Source organism: Mangifera indica, chromosome 9 (genome assembly GCF_011075055.1).
Source record: "Mangifera indica cultivar Alphonso chromosome 9, CATAS_Mindica_2.1, whole genome shotgun sequence".
NCBI classification, from domain to species: Eukaryota; Viridiplantae; Streptophyta; class Magnoliopsida; order Sapindales; family Anacardiaceae; genus Mangifera; species Mangifera indica.
In genome coordinates, this window is record NC_058145.1 from 4,107,876 (window position 1) to 4,131,818 (window position 23,943).

General features: G+C 31.8%; 2 protein-coding genes across 13 annotated transcripts; one reads left to right on the forward strand and one right to left on the reverse strand.

Moving 5' to 3' along the window:
- Positions 1-2,068: 2,068 nt before the first annotated feature.
- LOC123225740 (polycomb group protein EMBRYONIC FLOWER 2-like) lies at positions 2,069-18,966 on the reverse strand. 12 transcript variants are annotated; one of them, XM_044649881.1, is made up of 23 exons: positions 18,100-18,168; positions 17,597-17,694; positions 16,956-17,103; positions 16,575-16,630; positions 15,039-15,144; positions 14,533-14,692; positions 14,364-14,432; positions 13,840-13,979; positions 12,204-12,266; positions 11,976-12,097; positions 11,422-11,486; positions 10,835-10,887; positions 10,671-10,724; positions 10,522-10,581; positions 9,965-10,011; positions 9,760-9,845; positions 9,089-9,305; positions 8,466-8,514; positions 7,943-8,026; positions 6,882-6,961; positions 5,594-5,683; positions 4,296-4,422; positions 2,069-2,287 (listed from the first exon to the last, which is right to left on the reverse strand). In XM_044649881.1, the coding sequence occupies exons 2-22, from the start codon at positions 17,632-17,634 to the stop codon at positions 4,299-4,301; spliced, it is 1,911 nt and encodes a 636-aa protein (XP_044505816.1). In that variant the 5' UTR covers positions 17,635-17,694; positions 18,100-18,168; the 3' UTR covers positions 2,069-2,287; positions 4,296-4,298. The 12 variants fall into 12 exon arrangements, with proteins under 12 accessions (XP_044505816.1, XP_044505815.1, XP_044505822.1 ...); XM_044649880.1 differs by lacking the exons at positions 2,069-2,287; positions 18,100-18,168 and adding an exon at positions 18,728-18,966 and having other exon boundaries at positions 3,913-4,422; XM_044649887.1 differs by lacking the exon at positions 2,069-2,287 and having other exon boundaries at positions 3,913-4,422; positions 14,382-14,432.
- A 2,633-nt stretch (positions 18,967-21,599) lies between these two features.
- Positions 21,600-22,829, forward strand: LOC123224716 (probable transcription factor At5g61620). The gene is made up of 4 exons (XM_044648413.1): positions 21,600-21,883; positions 22,103-22,314; positions 22,388-22,465; positions 22,550-22,829. Exons 1-4 carry the CDS (start codon positions 21,616-21,618, stop codon positions 22,790-22,792), a joined length of 801 nt encoding a protein of 266 aa, XP_044504348.1. The 5' UTR covers positions 21,600-21,615; the 3' UTR covers positions 22,793-22,829.
- Positions 22,830-23,943: the final 1,114 nt, after the last annotated feature.

Genomic DNA, 23,943 nt, shown 5'->3' on the forward strand with positions numbered 1-23,943 from the left:
AAGATTCAATTTCAACGCAAAATAACCTTGGAAAGTATCAATAGCCTCTATTAACAACCGAAGAGAAGCACCATCTGCATGACTAAAAACCATTAAATCATTAGCAAAACATGGGTGTGTAAGCATCATCTTCCTACATCTCCTATGGAAAGTGAAGCTCAAATTCTTGGCCACTCTCTCAAAAAGGCAAGAAAGTACTTCCATTACAAGCACAAACAAATATGGTGATAATGGAACACCTTGTGTCAATCCCCTAAAGCTACCAAAAAACCCCTCACTAGCTCTCCATTAAAACCTACAGAGCATTTGGGAATGGTGACGCAAACTTAGATCCAATAAATGAATTTTCACAAAAATCCAAATTCCTCAAGAACCAAGAGTAAAAAAGTCAAAGTTCACCGAATCATAAGCTTTCATGAGATCCACCTTAATAGTGCATATTTTCTCCTTTACCAACTTTCAGTGATAGTTATGGATGATTTCTAGGCAAAGAAGGATATTATCCACAATTTTCCTCCCAAAAAATAAAAAGCCACTTGTGCATGATTGATAAGGGAATGAAGCACAACTTTTAATCGATTAGCCAATTTTTTTGTAATGCACTTGTATAAGATATTACAACAAGAGATAGGTCGATAGTTGTTGCATGTGGAGGGGTTTGAACACTTGGGAATGAGGGCTATAATAGTCAAATTGACCTATTTAAGCAAAGTACATGTAGAGAAGAAATCTTTAATAGCACTAATCACATCATAACCCACAATAGATCAAACTTTTTTGAAAAAGAATGATCTAAATTTGTCCATACCCGACTCATTGTTATTGGTCATCCCAAATATAGTATCCTTAATTTGCTCAATGGATACTTCACCCACCAAAATGGTCGTTTGATCCTTATTGATCTTCTTATTGATAACCTCTCAAACTCCACTCAAGTCTTTACTCTCATTCTCATATTTAAATATGACTTCAAAATGGTTCAGCAACTCTTCTTTGATGCAAGAAGGATTAACCAAAATAGAGTCATCTTTACTTAGTATTGTAGTAATTTTATTCCTATTTGTCCTCCCTTTGACACATAAATTACTAGTGTTTTGAACGCCCTCCTTTAACCATTGAATTCTTGACTTTTGCTTGGCAAGTAACTCCTCTATTTGTTGCTTAGCACCAAAATATCTCGACCTTCTCCTTTTCTAAAGAAACTAAACTACCATCCATTGGTTCTTCCATCAACTTAGTTTGAACCTTAATTAGCTCTTCTTTGAAAGTTTATAACCTTTTTGAAATGTTCCAGAATTCCTTTTTATTCAACTTTAAGTTTATTCAATATCGACACAAGTTTGAACATGGACCTGCCGTCTATTTCCTCCATCATTCAGTGTACATATTGTAGGTGCAAACTTGCACACCAATAGATTAACATAGCTTAATGTTTATAGAAATTACAGAGATTGCAGACAAAATAACAACATTCACATTTTTTTCTCACGTCTAATAGATTGCAAAATATCCACGGCTTCAAATTGATGTCTCAATTTAAGAAACAAGTTTAAATTAAAATACTTCATTCCTATTTTTAATAGGATATATTCTATCAACTTCCTGCGAAAAACAGACTTTAGTTTATTGAGTTGCATCATGTACCCACACAAAATAAATGAATGATCCTAAATTAGTTCAAGAATTGCAAAGGATCATTTTAACAAAAGTTATTAATATTTTTTCACTCAAAATTTGACCTAAAATTACTTTTTCATCCCTTGATCGCAAAATTCACAATTTCCTGCTCAAAAAGCTGGCCAACCAAAAGGTAGAACAGCAAGAAACAAATAAGGGCAAAACCAGCAAACACAGCAATCTCCTGAGGGCACTCCTCTTAAGATCCTATCAAAGTTCCATGATGGAGAGTATTATGGGAGTAATGTAATAACTTAATATTTACACCTATGTCAAGGTTAATTTTCAGTAATAAAGTTTAATCTGGGTGAAAATTTTTTATTCATACAAGTTTTTTTAGGTCCAACCTTAACGTTTAAAAAGTGTTAATCACTTATCATTCTCGTGCGGCTATGTTGACATGTAGTTTTATGTAGAGTTGATTGAACAATTTCAAAGTAAACAGACAATCCAATTTATGGCAAATTAGAAACAGAAGAAAACAAGCATCCATTGAACCTTGGATCAAACTAGTCAACACCCGAGGACAAGCATGATGATCCAGGCTTACTCAAACTTTGGTGTCAACTTCAAAATGCGATCCAATCGAGATTTGGGACCCTCATCAAACCTACAATAATATGTGCAGCTAGATTAAACTAGATTTGTTAAGTAAAATAATTTTAAATATTATTTATAATGTCTGTCTTTGTGTCCGATCCAAGTGAAAACATTAAGAACACTTGGATTGTGAAGTACGGCTTGGGCTTAGTGAGTGGAAAAACAGATAATTTGCTAAAAACAGTAAGCACATGCAGCAACACGTGGTGGTTTACTATCATAAGGGCTTACAATTAAGACATCTTCTTTTAAATTTCTTTTAAGGTCAGTCTAATCATTTTTCTCAATTCGTGTCAGATCAAGCTTATAAAAATTTAAAGAAATAAGAATTATTTCACAGATTAATGTATATATATTAATCAACATATTTCTTATAACTTTATAAACTTTTGACAACGTTTGTGCACTTAATATCTCTGAGTTTATATATAATTTATTATAGATCATTATTGTTTATTTATGTTTTGAAATGACAAACACTAAAGCATCATTTGATTAATGTGTGATTAAGATTACATCAGTAATATATCTAATTATCACATTTCTCTTAGATATTAAAATATTGTTAAGATAATTTTGATTTTATTATAATTATATTTTTATTTATTAATTTTTTTAACAAAAATAACCTTATTTTCAATTAATATAACAAATAATATAAAAAACATTTTAAGATAATTATACTCAAAGATATTTAAATAAAATAATTTATTAATATTCTTTTATTATCTCTAACCAAACACAATAATTATTTATACTTACTAAATTTTATCAAATATAATAATTATTTATATTCAATAATCTTCTAAATAATTTATCTTCAAAATAACCTTTTAATTTTAATAATAAAATATTTTCTAAACCAAACACCCGTAAATTTTATTTGTTTGATAAATTACCTGCGACTTTTCTCAAGCAACACTTACTATTTTTTTTTTTTCAATTAAGCAAAGAAATATACACATTTAGCATGACGGGAATACCTCATACTAGGGATGGCAACGAAGCGAGACGGGGAGGGGATTTCAATCCTTGTCCTCAATCTGTTCTCGCTACGGGGATAAAAATAATTCCCCATTCTTGCGAAAAAAAAATCCGCTCTCCATATCCACAAAAAAAAAAAAATCTTCTATATATCTTCTAAACACAATATAAATATATTAAATAACAAAATTAAAATTAACCCACTATTTCAAATATCACAAATATAATATATTAACTACTTTAATATGTACAATAAAAACCTAAATAAATTTAAAAAACATAGATAATTTAAAACTATAAAAATATATCAGTATTTTAAATAAATATATTAATATAAAGAGATGAAGATAGGGCGAGACAGAAAGAGAAGACATGTATCCCTATCTCTAACCCGTCCCCGATTGTAAAGATTTTTTTCATTTTCGTCACCGTCCCCTTCCCTGTTTATATCGAAAAATCTTCTCTCTATTAGGTCGAAGAGGGTCGGGACCTTAAAATCATAGCCAAATTGCCATCCCTAACACAGACCTCACAGTACATTGTGCTTTTGTAGCATAATGGTAATGGTTTCAATTAGCAATTTATCATCTGTTTTACGCGTTAATTACCTCTTTTTTTTTTCCCCCCTTCATAATTGGGGGATTCTACAGCAAGAACCAAATCAACCAATTTCATTCAAAATAACCAAACCAACCATGCTTGTTACTCAAAAATATATCCCCGAAACTCGTCAGCCACAACACTCATACATGGCTTATATGCAACTTCTGATCTGACCATTTCTTGTCTTATAACTTTTTAACAAAGAATTACACAAAGACACTCCCATGACATCAAAGCATCATGAAATCAAACATTTTTGAGCTCCAATATAAAATTAGAAGACCAGATATTTGCACTAAATCTTTTTCTCTATAATTTGTTTAAATGTATTTAAAATAAGTTACTGATGGCAACATTTTTTGAATTATATAAATCATTAAAAAAATGGGAACCCTTCCTCTTCATATTTGACAGAAAAAAAAAAAATTTACCTTTCAACTTCTCATAGGATCCAAATCCTGCGTTCGATATTGTTCCAGAGTAATATTACAATTGTTCATCGTGCGTGCATCAAGCAGTCCATGATTCCACAGTTTGATCATAAACAGTCTCCAACACCTACACAATGAAATACTAATTAATACATAACATTCTTATCCTTCAATACTACTATAAACTGTATTACCGTCCATAAATTATTAAACCAAACGACAAGCATGGTAGGTAATTTTGCAGACTATAAAATAAATCCCTGGATCAGTGTATGAGATTAGTTGTACATTGACAAGAACAAAACTTTAACATAAGACAATACAAAATATTCTCAAGTTTTAATTATATAGATTACTACCAAGTGTTTACATATGGTGCAGTAGCAATAACCCAAATCAGCAATTATGAGAACGCTGACAGTAGTTGATCACTAATTCAAACAAATGGGTAACACTATTGGATAAGTTGACTTGGTTGCACTTCACAGACTGTGTAATTGATACAGCAGCTATTCGATGATAAAAGTTCTAATGGTCTAAAAGGTAAGATAGAAAACCTTCATGACAAGCTTTTAATAAATTGACCATAAACATTAGGGATAAGAACACCTGAAGATATCGAACTATCACATTTTTTTCTATTGAAAGGACTAAAATTTTTTTTTTTTAACCATTGGATAGATAAACTCTAAATTTTTCTATTAAAAGAACTAAACTTTTAATTTTTTATAATAGAACCAAAATTTCAGTACTTCCTATTGATGTACCGAATAAACACAATTAAGATTATTGATTTTTTTTTATTTAGCAAGGTGATTAATTTGGCAAATTCAATAGGTAATAGTAAAAATTTAATCCCTTCAAGAGGAAAATATAAAAATTTTATCCTTCAATAAGAAAGTTTGGAAATTCAGTCATTTCAATAGAAAAAAAAAAACAAAATTTAGTCTCTTTAATAGGAAAATACAAAAGCTTTATCCTTTCAATAAGAAAATTTGAAAATTTAATCCTTTCAATAGAAAAAAATAAAATAAAATTCAGTCTCTTCAATAAAAGTTATAGTTCAATACCTCCAGATGTTTGCTATACCTAAACAATTACATGATTTTTTAATTTTTTTTTTTATGTACACTCATACTGAGCTGTTTCATTAAAAATAAATTTCCACCAAATATTGCAAAAAAAAGAAAAAATCAGTTGGCATATGCGAGGTAGAAAGGCAAAAGTATGAAACTATTGGGAAAGAATATTTGGACGCTCATTAACAATTACAGTCAATGAGAAAAAGATGAGCTCACCAAATAAGGGCTGGGGCTTGGACCAAGTCATGTCCATGCAATTTCGTAAATGCTTCACATGCCCAGGGAATATGACTATCAGCCAACACCCTGCAAGCATTTCAGAGATAGCCATATACAACCACAGAACAAAATTTAAAAAATACTCAAGCAAATGAATCACATATAGGCACAAAGGATATATGCTATTATACACTAAGCATGTCAGAGATAACCATATACAAATGCATCATGCAGTACGGTATGAAATGAGCAACCAGGACAGTTGATTAGTCAGCTTAGGTTTGATCTAAATCTCAATCTAACATCTGATAGTGATATATAAATGAATTCAGAAACCAGAATTTTTATTTTGATTATGATTAAAATATATCTTATTTAAATAATTCATCCTAATCAAAAAGTTTAATTTGTGTTCATAAGCAAGCAGAAAATGATCATTACATCTGACACATAAAATACAACTTTATAATTTTTTCAATTTATATGATTCATATTGCTACTTCTAAATGAAATTCTTGGCCGCATTACAGTCCGTATTTAAACACACTTCACAATAAAATTGAATCTGACACTGCTAAAAGAAGATTTATTAACCTAAAATTCTGTAGCTCATTAGAAATGATTCAATAATAGCATTGAAATTATTGAAAGTATCTGTATAGAGAATATAGAAAAATTATAAATTATAACCACAATATCTTTTATATCCATCAATTTTGAATGCTTACCTGCTCAAATCCAATTGTAATTGAATTTAATTACATTAGAATTACTGCCAGACTAATTAATTAGATTTGTTTTAGGTCTGATAATTAGGAAACTTTTAAATTCAGACCCATCAAACAGAGCAACTATCAATCACATTGACTTGGTTTAATGTCTAATATTATAGTGAAAACACTAAAGAATCATTCATCAGATAATAGCTCAGGATAAGCTATAGATTATAGTCATAATAACCAAAAGAATCAAAACATAAAAGGAAAGAGAGATTTGATACAAAAGTGCCTAGAAATCCAGGTACAGTCATAAAATGTTCTGAAAAAATAAGTTTGGCAAGGATCAACTAACTGTTAAAGAACTCACATGTTGACCCACAGGAGCGAGGTTAGCAATAGAAATCTCAAGAAACAAAACAATTGAAATAATTAAGATAAAAACAAATTGAGGATTTTCTTTCTTCAATTGAGAATGGCACAGAATGATTCCTACAACCAACCCATCAAGAGAACCACTTATACAACAAGAATAAATGACTTAAAACCAAATGGATAGTGAAAAATACCGTTGCTTCCTCACAAAGGAGTTCCACAAGTGCATCATTTGCTTCTCATCTTTAGTTACATCAACAAAGTCATCAAGCATCTGAAACATACTTGAATATATTATGGCTATCCTACCATGGATGAAAACACTAATAAAGCATAACATCAAATCTTGTAAAAGTAAGGCCCAGCCGGCACAAAGGAAAACTCAATTGATGATGACAACCCATATAACTCAGATCATCCCTCATTCATCAATGCCAAGATCAGATCTAACAACAGGAAAAATGAATTGATGACAAAGGCTCATATAGCTCAGTCCATGCATATTTCATCCATGCAAAGGTCAGATCAAGCATTGATTGATACTACGATTATATCAATGACAACAGATCAAATTTCATGACTATGGCCAGTAATAAGCATATACATTTTTTAAGTGATAGTACTAATAATGCAGCATTACTTTGCAATAAATGATCAAAAACCAAGCAAGGGCACAGGTAAAAATAGCTGGATTTTCAGGTGGCCCTTACAGTTTGGGTACATGCAAACTTACTTGGACCTTCAATTGAGATAAGAAATGTATCAACCAAACAGCTTTTGAACAATAAAAATTCGAAGTAGCACTAAATAACATTTTCACCTATTTTATTTTCACATCATTTTTTGTGATTCCTCATAAATTTAATACCAAATTTTTTTCTAGTATCAGGAAACTAATATAACTAATCAGTTAAAGCATTCATCTAGCATCGCTGAGAAATGCATTCATGTTTAAAAACAATCAGACTAAAGAAAATTTATGCACAGAATATCCTAGGCTCTTTCATTCCAGCATAAAAATATATAGTTTTCAATAATATAGAAAAGACAGTTTCAGTTTCAATCTAGGAGTTCTATGGGGCTCACAGAATGAGCTGAGGAAATCATGCTGCTTGAGAATGTACAGAAGATTTGTCAATGAATAAGCTATATGTTATTGATAGATCCATGTCTAAAAAGCTTTTTTTTTTTTTAGCACACATCAAAATTACAAGGTGAACATAATACATGGTATATTTACAACCATTTTACATACCCTTCGGTCTTCCAAATCTGCAACATCATCATCAACTTCGTCCTCGCTATCCCGATCTGACATTACTTGCTCTGGTGCCATCAGCTTTGTGAACAGAAGAGTAACCATTTTCAGATGTTTGACACATAATTGCCAGTAATCAGGGCACTGTGATCTACTGATGGTAGTCACTCAAAAGGAGAGACAAACAATATAATGGACTACTGTTTACAGTCAAGACATCTCTGGGCAAAGACAAACCTATAAGCTTAAATATTTAAAGATTTCAGAAGATTGAAAACTAATATTACTCTTTTAAGATGGTCTAAGCCCCATTTTACCTAAGATGATCAAGATATATTGCAGTTAATAAATTTGTTACTCGCATAATTTGATGAGACTACTGAACAACTAAGGATCAATCAATTTCAAGAAAAGAATAATCTTTTGAGAAGCCTGATAAATCCAACACTTCCTGTAAGAGAGTAAGAAGCATATCACAAGGGAAACCAGATTATCAATCAAACTACAAACCATTAACTACCTGAGCTCTATGTGAGTGAAAGAACTGTTGCTTCTGAAGGAGAGTACAGCTGAAAAGAGAGAATAAAAACTTAGATCAAACCCACACCAATATGAGATTTCTAGAAATGAACTTAACAGGTCATGTGACAACACCTCAAATTATTGCAATACATGTGGGTAACCTCATACTAACGGTAAACCTAATACAGCACTAATAAAATGGCCTTATGCTCCTGCTTTTTTGGCAAAGACTTAACCAGCTCAGCACTTTTAAGCATTTAATGGTAAGTTACTCTCTAGTTAGTTCTGTTACAACTATTAGTCTCCAAATCCACATTATATGAACAAATTAAGCAACTACAACCACTTCAAAAAGATAAACCATACCGCCCAAAACAGATGGGAATCAAATCATCACATGAATTTGACCGTTATAAAGTTCCACATTTAAACAAATTAGAATGTATGCTGAAGCAATAACACAAATCTTGTAAGGAACTTCTTCATAATAAATATCAACAGCATAAAGAAAAAATATGAGAGTTTTGGACAGTATAGTTTTCCTAGTAACTATTCTTTCTTTTCATTGTCCCTCCACGTAAAAGCCTTTAGAAAGAGAAAATCCTAGGACGTAATACATACTTTCTGGGATCAGCATATTCAATAGATAATTTTCTTGTCTTTGCAAACTGTAGCATGGCAGGGGGGCTAAAATTGTTTTCTGATACAGACTGAAGGCACTCAGGATCAGTATATGATTGTGCTGCAACACCTGAAACTCCCACAGCATTAAAGCTGGGAGTAACACTCTGTGCACACTCCACAACCCCAACACTAGCATTCCAAAAATCATTCCCACCTGAGACATGATCCTTCTTGATTAAGCGTTGAATAAAGAATTTCACAAAAGGAGCATTTAAGATAAAACACTACAGAAGTCAACTTTAGCTTACATCCAACCAAGTACCAAACGCAATCTGTATATAATATGCTGAAGAATACCTTTATTTTCATCAAATAAGATACATTTTCAGTTCAAGATTGGTCTGAGGGCAGCAGATCAGCCTAATAAAAAATTATATACCAGGAATTGCTAATTGCCCATCAGTTTAGTACTTGTTAGGGCAGAAACAAAAGCCATGTTTTAAAACCTCAGCAAGTGAGAAACAAAGGAAAGAAAGCATGAATTTTATTGGAATGGTGCCATATAAGAAATCCATATTGAAACACAATTTCAGTATTAATAAAACTGAGATGAATCTAAAGATTTGTACAGTATCTAAGTTGTTGAAAATTAATTTTTGGTCACATACTGTTACCCAACTCTAAGACAAGTGGATGCAGATGCTTTGAATGTTGAATTAGGTTCTTCCATCTCTTGTGCCTTCGTCTTTTTGAGCTGTGCATAATAAGGATCTTATTCAGTTTCATTCATGGCATTCACATATATGAACATAACTAGATAAAGCCATGAAGATCTAGAGAACAAACAATGATAAAAAGGAAACAGAAACTTACCAGAAGAAGAATGTTTGTTCCTTAGGATCAACACCATCCGCAACAACCTGAATAAACATATTGACACATAAATGATAACTCCTAAATTTATTGAACATACCAATTCTCTAACGAACACAAGAAAAAAGTGAATCCAAAGAAAAAAAAAAGCAATAGCTTCATTAGCATAACAATTTTAAAATGAAAACTTCATCAAAATGTGTGTCCAGTAATTATTGCAAGATGTATAGTCTCATTGGAAGAAACCCAACAAAAGAATGTAATAACCAAAAATAATTAACAAACTTGTCAATGAGATCCAAACACAAAACTATCCATGTGAAGCCAAACACAAGCTCATCTTCCTCTTCAACATTGTATAATTCTAGAATTGGGATTAAACACAAGAATTCTTAGTTAAATATGGTAAAAGTTAAATTCAAATAAAGTATCCCAATTTTGCATGAAGGTTTGGAACTTCAAGTTAAATACTCCAACACAAACAATCACAAGTCTAAACAAAAATAGTACCGCAAAATAACCCTGCAAAAGTACTTTTAGTATGAAAAAGTTCTGACCTCAGATCTCCAAGTGTCAGTCTTCACAGATACATTTACAGCTTGATATTCTTCAGTAACCTATATAAGTATTTGTTGATTTAGCAATAGCAATTCACAACACATGGAAGTTATCAGAACAGCACTAAAGATTCCAGAGGTTTACCAACCCAAAATTCAAAGTTGAATAGATCGTGTGATGAAGGCAGGTGGTATCGAAGACCCTACAACCACATAAGAAGTTACTAAGCATCAAGCCAGAGCAGTTTAGCTACTATAAGGTCACTGAATTTGAACCACAATGATATAAATATAAATCAGGAAAAGGTTCTACCTTAAAGCTTGCACATTTCACCAAGCAGAATGGACAAGAAAAGTCTTCAGTTACTGCAAGTTAAAAGATGAATCAGATTCACACCACAATTCTAGCAACAATTTCCTACAGCACTGATACGGATAAATTTTAAAACGAAAAGTTTTCAAGTGTTCAAAACCAGACACCCTTCAGTAAATTAGAGGCACCAAAAGTATTGTATCCATTGAACAGAAACCATACAATACAATTCACAGATAAATATATTCATTTCACTTAAAGTTAGAACCTATCAAATTGCTTCAGCTCACTGAGAATTTAAATGCAACTCTAGTTAATTGCAAAATACTTGAAAAAGAAAACACATGTACTTTCGTTATCGACCCTTTTTATGCATTCTAACATACACAAAAGCAAAAAACCTTAAATTGTGTATTTGTTGAACAATGACAGTAAGCCTGGTATCAATGTGCCTGAACTAGGAAGAACCAATTATCTACTATTAAATAAAAAATTAACTTAAAAGTAAATAAATAAATGCAAAAATATAGATATAAGACCTATCGATATTAGGAACAAGAAGGAAATGTTAGAATATATTTACATACCTTCAGTTCTCTGTAATTTGTTGTTATAATATTTATAGTTGAAGACAACATTTCCAGCCCTCAACCTAATAACAGAAGTAGAAAATAATAATGTAAAACCCATGGGTCACATAATTATTTATGGATCAATTAGGGAACCCAATGAAGCACCAAATAGTAGCAATACTAATACACAAGCCAATGCCTTCCCAGTGCAGAGAAAATTGAATGTTCACTTATGGGTTAAAATTCTAAAATTATGTACTCAAAAACAACTTCAACAACTATTCTTTAAGGTAACACATAATATGGTAAACCTGAAGCATGGAAGCAAACTACAACTAGATAGCCACATATATATACAGACAGATACATAGGCATATGAGGAGGGGAAGGAAGGGAAAGGAAGGGAAAGAAAGGGGGAGTTATGCCCAACTGTAGGGAATCTGGGTACATAAAGAACAGAAGAACACAAAAAAGGGGAAACTTGTTAATCAGTCTTTCCAGAGTAACAGCAAGAAATAGAGGGAGTGACCATAGTGTTAACATAGTAATCTTAGGAGAGAGACTATTACCGAATGATACGAGACAATGTTGAAGAAGTAATATCACTACAAGTGTATAAATTGTAAGGCGATTTTTCCTTTCCTCCTATCTCTTCTGCAGAAATGGTGACATGCACCTGCTGTGATGTATACTTTGAAAAACAAAACAAAAATTGAAAAGTAAAGAAAATCAGAAGTGGTCAACATGAAAAAACACAAACAAAAAAGAAATAAGAAAACATGAAGAATAGAACAAACCGAGGTACAATTAGAAAAGGGTATTTGGATTGAGACACATTTATCCTTATTCAAACAACTCAACTGCAACAAGAAACAGAAATAATATAAATACAATTTAGTCAGGGAATATTTTTCATAGATAAAAATTAAATATAGAAAATCTAAGGAGTCCTGAAAAGCCAATTGCAACAAATCATACAAATAAATTTTTTTTTCTCAGTTTAAATTTCTAGCAAAAACTAATAGCTCTTATTTGCTTCTTTTGTCAGCACAATCAGACTACTTTTCATTTAGTCATATATAACATATTCTAACCCTTATTATTTCATCAATTGTCACATAAATGTGGAAATGGAGGCATAGAAGCTAAATTACAGGTGGTTTCTGAGGAAAATACACAAATTTGATGGCATAGAGCTTCAAAAAGACAATGTTTGAGATCAACATTTGTTTAGCAGTCTTTGTCCTCAGGACTCTTATTATCCTTTTCGATATTGGGATGATGAAATTTTTAGTGGGAATTGACTCTTTCTTTTTTCTAATTCTTTGGGGTAGGTCTCTCCAGTATTCACCAAGCGTACTTAAAGGAATCTTCAAAAAAACTTGCCAAGAAAGGAGGATAAGAGAAACATTAAGTCAATGGAATACTAAATTTCAATAATGTGTTATGTATTTGAATCGACAAGTTTAAGAAGCTGTTGTTTAGTCGTTAGAGAGCCAAGTCGAGACGCTGCATTTTGTCCATCTCAAGATGACATCGCGTGCTGCAATTTTATTCAATATTACAATTAGTTAAATTTCGTTTGATTAAGTAATGTGACAGGAGAATTGGAATGTGTTGGTTTCGAATATTGTTAAATAGTGGGACCCCTGTAAACATTGGTTATGCATGAATACTGAAATGAAAGTTTTCTCTCTCTCTACACTTTGTAACTCTGAAACCTCTCATTCTCTCTCTTTCTCTCTGTCTCATCTGTGAAATTCTTAGTTCAGGTGGCTTCAATGCTTTCTAGTAAAAACAAAGACTACCATGCAAAGGAAAACTGAGAACTAAAAATCATAAGAATCCAAAAGATATCAAACCCATTACCAAGACCCCATGATTTATCCTCATACAATTTCCAAGTTAAATATATAATGAAAAAATCATAAATTGATGAAACTTTTATAGACAAAATGCGATCACACTCATTAATGGCAAAACAATTTAGGATGCAACAGATATACTGAAACATTTGAAGATTGTACAAATTTATTAGTAAAGGCAATTTAACTCAGGGCACAAACAAGCATGTATATGGGTTAATTTATAGATCCACAGTCAACAAGATGAACGTCAAGTTTTAATATACTCCATATCAAAATGAAAATTGAATTGAAATGCTTTAGACAACAAAATGTCCTAGATATTATTCATTTATTGCAGCTTCACAATATCCCTAGATGTAACAACATATAGAAATAAACTAGCATCCAAAAGAGCAAAATTTAGTGTGCCAAGAAGTCATCTTCATAAAGTGCAGTGTGTCAAAGAATAATGACAGACCAAGCAAAATCGTATGGCATTAGCAAGCAATCAATATTGACTCAAGATTTCACAATGTGAAGAAGATTAAGAAAGAAAAGTTCCACAAGAGGGTTACAAATGTTGTACCTTCAAGAAGCAAGAGAGCATGTCAACTGGATGCTTCACCTCAGCTCTCTGTCCCAGACTCAAATTTGGGGAATTCTCCCACGACATATAGAGTGATTCCAATGGTATCTTGCCACAAAGGCAGCATCCTCCATCATTTGCTGCAAAATAAAATTTAATGGAATTTAGAAGGGGATGAAGAATATTCAAGGATAAGGGTAACAAAAAAGGTTAAGCACTTGACAGCAATGATCCCAAAGTTGCCAAGGATATATAGTGACACAGAGACAATAATCCAGACTACAGGAAATAGCCAGATCTACTTTATTCCATTTAATGAGTAGGAATAATGAAACACAGAAATTTTAGAATTTTGAAGAACAATAAATTTCAATTAGACCAACAAACAGTTTCCAGCAGACATGTGAGCTCCCAAAATGCCTAATAACCAAATCATATTAATATTTAAGGGAGTTTCCTATCACAAGAAGTAAAAAAGCACAAAGTTTGATCTGCAAAAATTAAGCAACAAGAGTATATCTCACACGGAAATGATGTCATACCCAAACGAGCCTTGTTTAAGTCAATTCCACACAAAGGATTTGGGGTTGCAGCTGCAAAGAACAACCAAGATCAAAATTCAATTTTAATTTTGGCAGATAAATACCAGCAAATCAATCAAAAATACAAATGAATATATATATATGAATATACCAAAGTTGACAAGCAAGATAGCTAGTGAGCTTGATTTGGCCTTCAATGCTAGCTTATTAATGTCAGGGAGAATAAAATTGGCCTGAACTTGAGTACTCCCCTCAACTCCAGCAAAATTTGTCAAAATACAAGCTCGATTAAAGCGATATTCTGCAGAACACTGCCTCCAACGACATCAAAGTAAGCAAAATAGAATACATGCATACTTACATACATGCATACTTACATACATACATACATACATACATACATACACACATATAAAGAAAGAAAGAAAGAGTAAATCTCTGGTGCAAATGTCCTGAAGTTTCAAACTCGTGGACCAAGGGTCACTGAGCAATCACTACCTCACAATTTTCAAAAATCAAGACCAATGACCAGTAACTCACCTTTGGTCCACACATTAAAAATTTCAGGATGTCCACACCAGAGATTTTCACGTGCATATATTGAAAATATACAAAAACATTTGCTATATCAGTGAGCTCTAGAGAAATCATCCCTACCTCTGTTATAGACCCTAGTCTTGCCAACAAAATGTACAAAGGAAAAGGGCACTGAGCTTGTACACCTTCATTGACAGTTTTTGACAAGGAAATTGTCATTTGTATTCTAGAAATCCAACCAACAGATTCATAGTCAGTACCTAAAATTCATTATCTATGCTAAACATGTGGCCAATACAGACAAGCCAACATCATTAAATAGAACACTTTCTTTTTTTTGGTAATTTAAATAGAACACTTTCAATCACAATAGCATCAAATATTCAGGCAATCATCTGACAGTGTTAATAAAATAGTATTTAATCAGCAAAAAATGATTTATTAATTAAACCATAAGTATCATTAAGCCTTATTAAACAACATGATGAATGTTTGGGACAAGCCATCCAAGATAGCTTGATATGAAAACCTCAAGGTAATCCAGCTCATCTGGCAAGGGGTTTCAAGTGGATGCATTCCACTTTTTTTAAGGTTAGCAAGCTGTTGTAATCTATCTGTCTTGCTGTTCATATTGCACAATTAAACAAGGTTTTTAAGAATTTTAGTAAATATCTAGCTCTCCAGCCATGGATACCTAGTCCACCACTGTAAACATTTACTCATTCTCAATATAATTGGTGTTTCGTATTACAAAAAAGGTACTCCAGTTTAGTAGCTCCTATGAAAACCACAGACTTAGTATCCCATATTGTATGGAGAACTATCTGAAAATTGATTTAATACACGAAGAAATTATATAGCATAAATTTGCATAGGGTATGTTTTTTGCGCAAGGACAGCCCAAAAAGAACAAATAACATTTTTTTTTTTTTCCTCTTGAAGAGAGTAAGTAATATTAAGTCTATACTAATTTTTTAAGTCTCTGACAAAAAGCACAAAGAAGACCTACAGGGCAATGGGTCTCATTGGTAAGCCTTTCACAATGATTTGAGAATGCATTAAAAAACAATTAACAAATATCTGATTTTTTTAGATATACAACTTTTAAAATACTTTATTGCAATTATCATAATTTCATAAACCAAAACCAGACAACTTTATCCATAATCAAACAAATAACTCAAAATTTCTTTCTGACTGTTATAATGAATCTTACAAACAGAAAAAACAATTAAAAATCATCTTCCTTGTTATATTACCGTTTAGTCAAAAGGAGAGAAATTAAGAATATCTGATAACAGAAAATGAAAACAGGTTTCAGACAAGTCTTTCACATTTTAAAAGAGAAGAAAACATAAAAGACAAGAATGGAACCAATAAACCCCTAAATTTTCCAACATATCTGTTTCGAAGGGAGATACAACATAATAACGATAATAACTTCTAAGAACATGTAGCTACTCCAACTTGCCACTCAATTTTCCAAGGAAAACCACTATAAGCTTATTATTGGTAAAAGTTCATAGGCAACTACTAAACTCTTGCACACAAAAATTTCATATGACAACATATCATCCCACCACACCTAAAACTGCCATAAAAAACTTTGTCAACACAATTATTTTTAGATATAGAATGGTATTAGTACATTATTACCTCCTTCTGTGCTTTTCTTGAATTTGGTAGTTCAAACATCGTTGAAGAAATGATGGCTACATCAGACAATAATGCTCAGTTAGAAACAAAAAGCAAATGACAGAAAAAATCTATGAATATGCAAATTGGAGTGAAAGATGCAAAGTATCATGGATGCATATGAGTATGTGCAAGGTGCAAAAGCAAGACAATCGCACTAAGAAACATCCATTTCCACACTGCTTTGTAAAATCAATAATCTATTCCAACGAAAAAAAGAAAATGGTTCAAAACACAAAGCTAATTCTGCATTGGGCCCTCAAGTAACACATACCAGCAACAAAAATACCATCTAATGGGATGAAACAGAGCTTGGAAATTTTGACAGATCAAAAGCATTACATTTCTTATAGCACGTCGTTGAAGAATGTTGTAAAATTCTACCGGCTTGCAATAGATAGACAGACTCTCTTCAGCAGCATTTTCCTCTTCTGCAGTTAAATGCACATGAGAGTCCTCCCGGCACATCTGATCCGTGCTTCTAGAGTACCTGCAGTAGCAAAAAAGAAGTCCAAAAGATGAACTCATAGAAAAGGGAGAGATTCTCTAAACTCCCATCATCAAAAAGTAAAAACCAAGGTAATGAAAGATAAATAAACAATGATTTACACCAAATGTTCAAACCCTCCTTCATATCCAATGAAAATTTCCCATTATAATTCTACAAATTAGAAAATCCTACAACTAAAAAGTCACATGTAGAGTATTAGGCGATTGAGAATCATAAGCAAAGCTCAAATGAGTTATCAAAATTTCCAACCATTAAGCTGAGGTACCTCATTTGCAGCATTAGATAGAAAGAAACTAAAAAACAAACCATACCAAATGCCTTAATGAAGAAAATGATACTATCCAAATCATAAAAGCTAGTCTCTGTACATTCATTGGCAGCCATTTCCAGTTTAAAAAATAACATAATTTAATCAAATGACAAGAAGAACATAGCAAAAGTAGCAATTCAGGACGTTTTGTGAAGAACATACGAGGACGTTTCACATGCCACCAATGGAACGCCCGGCATTATCGCTAGAGAGCTCCAGAATATGATTGCACGGCCATTTCAGTAAGCCAAACCAAACATCTACATCAAAAAATTAAAAACAAAACTAATCTTAAAAACACAACCAGCAACAATTCCTCAACTATATATAATATTGATTACTCAACAGAATCCATTAGTCACAATATACACGATAAAATCAAAACTCAAATAAAGAAAGCAATAATCCAGTTAAGAAAATCTAAAAAATAAAAAAGGGACCTCGTCGAGTTAGAAACCCTAAAAGTTAGAAGAAATTGTTTAAGGTAAATGCAAGAGGTTTGAAGCTTTTCGTTTACCAGAAATTTTGTTAGGAATTGGGTATTTTAAGAGAGAGTGAGAGAAAAAAAAAAAGAGAAAAAAGATGATAAAAACGCAGTTGCCAAGACGAGGTTTGTTAGTTCAGCACTTTGAGGTGGATTCGAGGTCTCTAGCAAAAGCACGCACCAGCTATGATTCGCTGCACTCACTTGAGGGCGTTACTTTTTGATTTCTCCAGTGGACTGCTTGTCTGTGTCTAATGTCTATCCTTTCTTCACTGACCCATTTTTTTTTTTTTTTGGGTTGTCCGGATAAGATCGTTTATACGATATCCTGGCATCGGCCAAATAACTGTTTCCACCCAAGGTTTGATGAATAGACAATTTTCACTTTGAAGTTTGAAATTTTAATTTTAATAATTAAAAGGTAATTTATAATTTTGTAAAGTATTATTATAATAAATATTTATTATGGGGTGTTAATGTTATTTTTAAAAGCTTAAAGGCAAATATTAAATCGTGTTTGAAAATGCAGAAAATTATTCACGCAAACAAGAGACAAATGTTGCAATTGGTGGATTCAAGTCAGAACAGGATGGGTAGGAGGGTGTGTTTGCTGGCTGGACAAAAGCTGGAATGCTAGATGAAGGGCATTCGGCCAGGCAAAAGCACAAACACCCGGTGTGCTAGCTCACACAGGGTTTTCCACAAATACCTTCTGCTCATAGAGACAACCAACTTCAATAATGCAACTCCTGGTCAATAATACAACTCCTAATCACAAACAAATCCTCAACCAAACTCAAAAAACTCACCGATCAAACAGAGAACACAACCCCCAATCAGATTCAAGCACAAAATAAATCCACAAACGAAACACACGCCAAACTGACATCACAGGAGGATAAGCAAGGAGTAACGGGCTGACGTAACAGTGGTGAAAGAGTGATGGTGGTGGTCAGACACGGTGGTAATGACCGGAAAGTGCAACAGCAGCAACGATGGCGGCAATGGCAGTGACGAAACAGTTCAAGTTGTGTTTGAAAGTGTAGAAAATTATTCACAAAAGCAGGAGACAGTTTCTTCAAATTTCAACATTATTTAATAATATAAAGGCCAAAGCACTATTCCCACCCATAGTATGCTAAATTCTCAAAGTTCCCCCGTTAACTTTGAAAATCTTATTTATCCACCTATGGGCCGTTAAACTTAACTGAGTCCGTTGGTCATATCATTTTTCCTCCAAACCCTAAAAACTCACACTTTCCCCCCAACCAAAGTTTTCAAAAACTGTATTTTCCCCCCTAGGATTTCTAAACTTCAGATCCAATTTTTTCGATAACGATCGACGATCTCTAAGCACCTATTTTCCCTCTCTAATAGCCCCTCCTTCCAGTCGTACACTTCTGACATCGACGATGCCTAGGAGGGGAAGACGCCACATGGTCGGAAAGAGGAGACGCTAGGGAGGAAGAGATGTCCCCTAGAGATCGTCGATCGTTGTCGAAAAATTCAATCCGAAAGTTTGGAAAGCCTAGGGAGAAAAATGTTGTTTTTTAAAACTTGAATTGAGAGAAAATTATTAGTTGTTAGGGTTTGGGGGTAAAAAAGAAATTAAATTTAAGTTTATTTTTAATATTACAGATAAAATGATGATTTTGCCCTTGAATCCGTCAACCTGACTTTTTTTTAACAACCTATGGGTAGATAAATAGGCTTTTCAAAGTTAACGGGTGGGAATTTGTAAAAAAAGCATACCTTGGGTGGGAAATAGTCCTTTGGCCTAATATAAATTAGGGTTAAAATTAATATAAATTAATTTATAAAATTATTTAAAAAATTTTGAAAGTGCAGAGTACTTAGCTTTTTTTTTATAATTTGTTAAAAATTATAATATGTAGGTGAAAAATTTAATTTTCCAAATTTAATGGTGAAAATCGTTTACTTATTAAACCTTGGGTAGAAACTTCTCGTTTGACGTATACGGTACCATACCGTAATATAAAAGTGTTTTTGAAATAGATAATTATCAACATAAATAAAAGATTAGTTAAAAGATTAATGATATAAATCATTAAGTTATAATTATTATAATATAATTTTTTTAGATGTATTAAAAAAAATATTAAAAGGTATTATTATTTAGCATAATTATTTTAAAATATTATTTATCTTATTTATTATATTAATTAAAAATTATAATATTTTTAAAAAAATTATAATAAATAAAGATGAAAATTATAATAAAATTAAGATTATATTGATATTTTTTAGTATTTAAATTAGAGATAGTAACCAAATTACCATATATTATCAATCACAATCTCATTGATAATAAAATATTACCGAAATAAAAAATCAAATAAAATAATATAATTAACTTAACATAGATTATCGGAATAATAATAATTATCCTGAATCAAACACCCTTAATAATGCAAACTATGACTCTAATCGATATGACCAGTCGAAACCAAAACAAGATCTTCGAAGATAAAATAACTCTATATGAATTACTAGATTACATTATATATCACCAAAAGTATATTAGATATTGGAATTTTTATTTGTATGAAATACAATTTATACATATTAAGTTTTATACAATAACAATAAAATTATGTATAAATATTTTTATTATATAAATAAATATATATTTGATATATATCATCAAATAATTTAGTGATTTTGAATTAAAGATAAAGTAATAGTCAATCAAATAATGATATATAATATATATGCTCATTTGTATTTAAAAGTGGATACGTTTAACAAAACTCATATAATAATTTAACAACAATTAAATTTTTAATGCTAATTAATTATGGCATTTTATAGTATTTTCTTGAAAAGAAAAACAAGACTTATGCTAAGTGGTTGAGCGATTTGAATAAAGATTTGAAAATAACTTTTCTAATAAATATATACCTAAAAAATTTAAGTCATGTATTAAACACAAATGTTATATATACATAGTTTTGATACAGAAACTGGTATTTACTGACGTAACCACTGACACAACAAATGTCATCTCATCTACTATGTTGTTTTATTGTCGTTTCAGACAAAAGTCATTAAAAGAATTTATCGTTATTTTATTGCTACATTAGACAAAAATCATTTAAAAAAAAATTTGCCTAAACTTTCTAAAACAACAGTGTAATGTCTACCATCAACCCATTTTTTACCTTAACCACCATCAACTATCATTTTTTGAATAAAATAATTTTTATAGGATGTTTAGCCGCAATAATGTCCCATAGAATATTAATAATTATTTAATTATTCAACCAAATAACCAAACTACTATTGTCATATGATGAAAGTTTCTAGAAAATCAATAATTGTGTTTAAATAAATATAATCCACTCAGTCAAACTAGATTTATGTCAAATTGGGTGTATTTATCTTTATTTACTGTTTGAGAAGCATATTAATATTTTCTTATTTGAAAGAAAATAAAATTTTAATTTAGGGTAAATTATCTTTCAAGTAATTTTATTTGATTTGTTGTCAACAGCTGGTGAGTATAAATCTGAAAATCCTGACCAATTATATGGCAAATGGGCAGATAAGACATTAATATTCTGAGTGAAATCTTTGCTGTGTGCTTACTTGGAAGGCAAGTAGAAGCCTATAAAACTTAAGATAAAGAAAGTGAATCCTCGGACTCTGAATACCCATAAATCATATTTCATTTTCTATGATGGCCAGAGAAACCGCCAGAAAATGTTCTCACTGTGGGAGCAATGGCCACAACTCAAGAACCTGCAATGGCAAGGGCTGTTTTAAGCTTTTCGGGGTGCAACTTTTGAATAAAAAACTTGATCCATCCTTTAAGGAAAGTGCTAGCGTTAGAAATTTGCAGTTTCTTTCTGCAAACTCCAATGGAGATGATGACTATAATGGGTATCTCTCTGATGGCCTGGTTCATTTTAAGAGAGCCAAGACTGCAAATGAAAGGAAGAAGGGTAATACTGGATTTTCCATTTTATTTTTATTGTTTTATCTGTTTATTTTTGGAGATGTATTTATTATGCTGTTATTTGTGATCAATGTATCTGGTTCTATTTGAATATATGGTGGGTTTTGTTTGAGATCCATTAGCCTTTCTGATATTTCTTTTGCCTCTTTGGATGTTTAGATGCATAATTTTTCATTTTGATGAAGTAAATCTTCTCTGTGATCAGGGAAACCATGGAATGAATTGGAACATTTGAACTTTTTAGCTGGGTTAAAATTGCTGGGAAAAGGAGATTGGAAAGGGATTTCAAAGAAATTTGTACGCACCAGGACCCCAACTCAAGTTGCAAGTCATGCACAAAAATATTTTCTGAGACAGGCTTTGAGCGACAAGAAGAATCGAAGAGCCAGTGTCTTTGACATTGGTTGTTCAGAACCTGTAATTTCTTTCTTTCTTTTTCTTATGCATTTTGCAGGCATTAATTGAGACTTAGTGTCGTTTTTCTTTACAGGCTAATAACTTAAGTCAGATTGCAAATCAATTCCCAGATATCAGCCTGAATGAAGCCACAATCGCTATTCCTCACTTGGTAAGAACCCATTTGATCAATCTGAATGTTATTTGGATTCAAAATATCTATGGCTGGAAGTATGAATTTCTCATTTTTACACAGAGGAACCCTTGCAATGGTCAGAACTTTGGAGGATTTCAGGCTGTGAATTATCAGAGGGCAGGTTATGTGTACCTGCCTCCTCGTGCACCAGTCACCACCCACCACCGCCCCTCTGGTATTCCTCCACCATCTCGTTCATTTCAACAAGTTCCAAGATCCTTTAAAACTGCTTCTACAACTTCAACTACAAAAGATTCTTTGGAGCTTAAAATTGGACCTCCTGAAGCAATTCAAGTCATATGAAATTTTGCTTTTGTGCTCTATGCAATTTTGATTCACATATGAGGAGTAGATTAGAAATAAACTGAGTTATTTTATTATGAATAAAATTATATATTTTTGTTCAAGTTTTGAGTATCAAACTGGATATTAAGATGATGTGATTGGATGGTAAAAATAATTTGACGGTCATGTTTAATTGAGCTCTAATTTATACTTTAAATATTATCACTTGTGATCTTGTGCTAGAGTTTATTCCTAAATTCCACCAGATTAAATTAAACTATTATGTTAAATGTATCAAAGTTTAAGGATTTCAGTTTATTAATAAGAAAAAAGAGGTGTAAAAAAAATCCATTAATAGATTTCTCAATTAATTAAAAAAGGAAAGCAATTTTAGTCAAAGCAGAATCTATTAATAGATTTCTCAATTAATTAAAAAAGATTGGTATTTCTAGGTGATACTGTAAACCTATGGAATAATGTATATTTATCAATTTTTTTTTCGATGATTAGAGTATGCAATAAAAAAAACAAAAAAAGAGTCAAGAAAAACTCCGAACAACTTAAGCTCATCCTTCCCGAGAAAAGGATAGCAAAAATGGCAAATTTGCAAACGCAAAGCTATACAGAAAAATGTCAATTCCTACAGAGATAGAATTAAAGAAGACGGCCCAACAAAAGCTTCTGGTTGCACAAATACCAAAATATAACTTGTAAATGACATACCAGTCCAAATCTAGTGCTATCAAACTTGAACTACACCCTGGTGAATAGCAAACAAAATAGGCGTAAGTCTGGAATCCTGGCAATTGACATTGCTCAAGGCTTTTGGGAATAAAATCAGGCCGGGCAGATTATAGGTACTGGAAATGATCTGGGGCAGCAGCTGTAAGATTATTTCATGTAAATTAAATAAAATCAATCAATCAACTACCATTTTAATATTTATGTATAGATCATCAAATATTAAATTAAGTTTTAGAGTGTATAAAAATATTTAGATTTTCACACAATTTGAGACCGTAAAACATTTGAAATTCCCTATCGAGATCACCTTTTCACACGACTTGGTCTTCTACTCTATAAATCTCCCTCAACGACAACTTTGAATAGGTAAACTATATTACAAGCATACTATATTAGGTTTTAAAGTAGAAATCTAGCTAATTTAT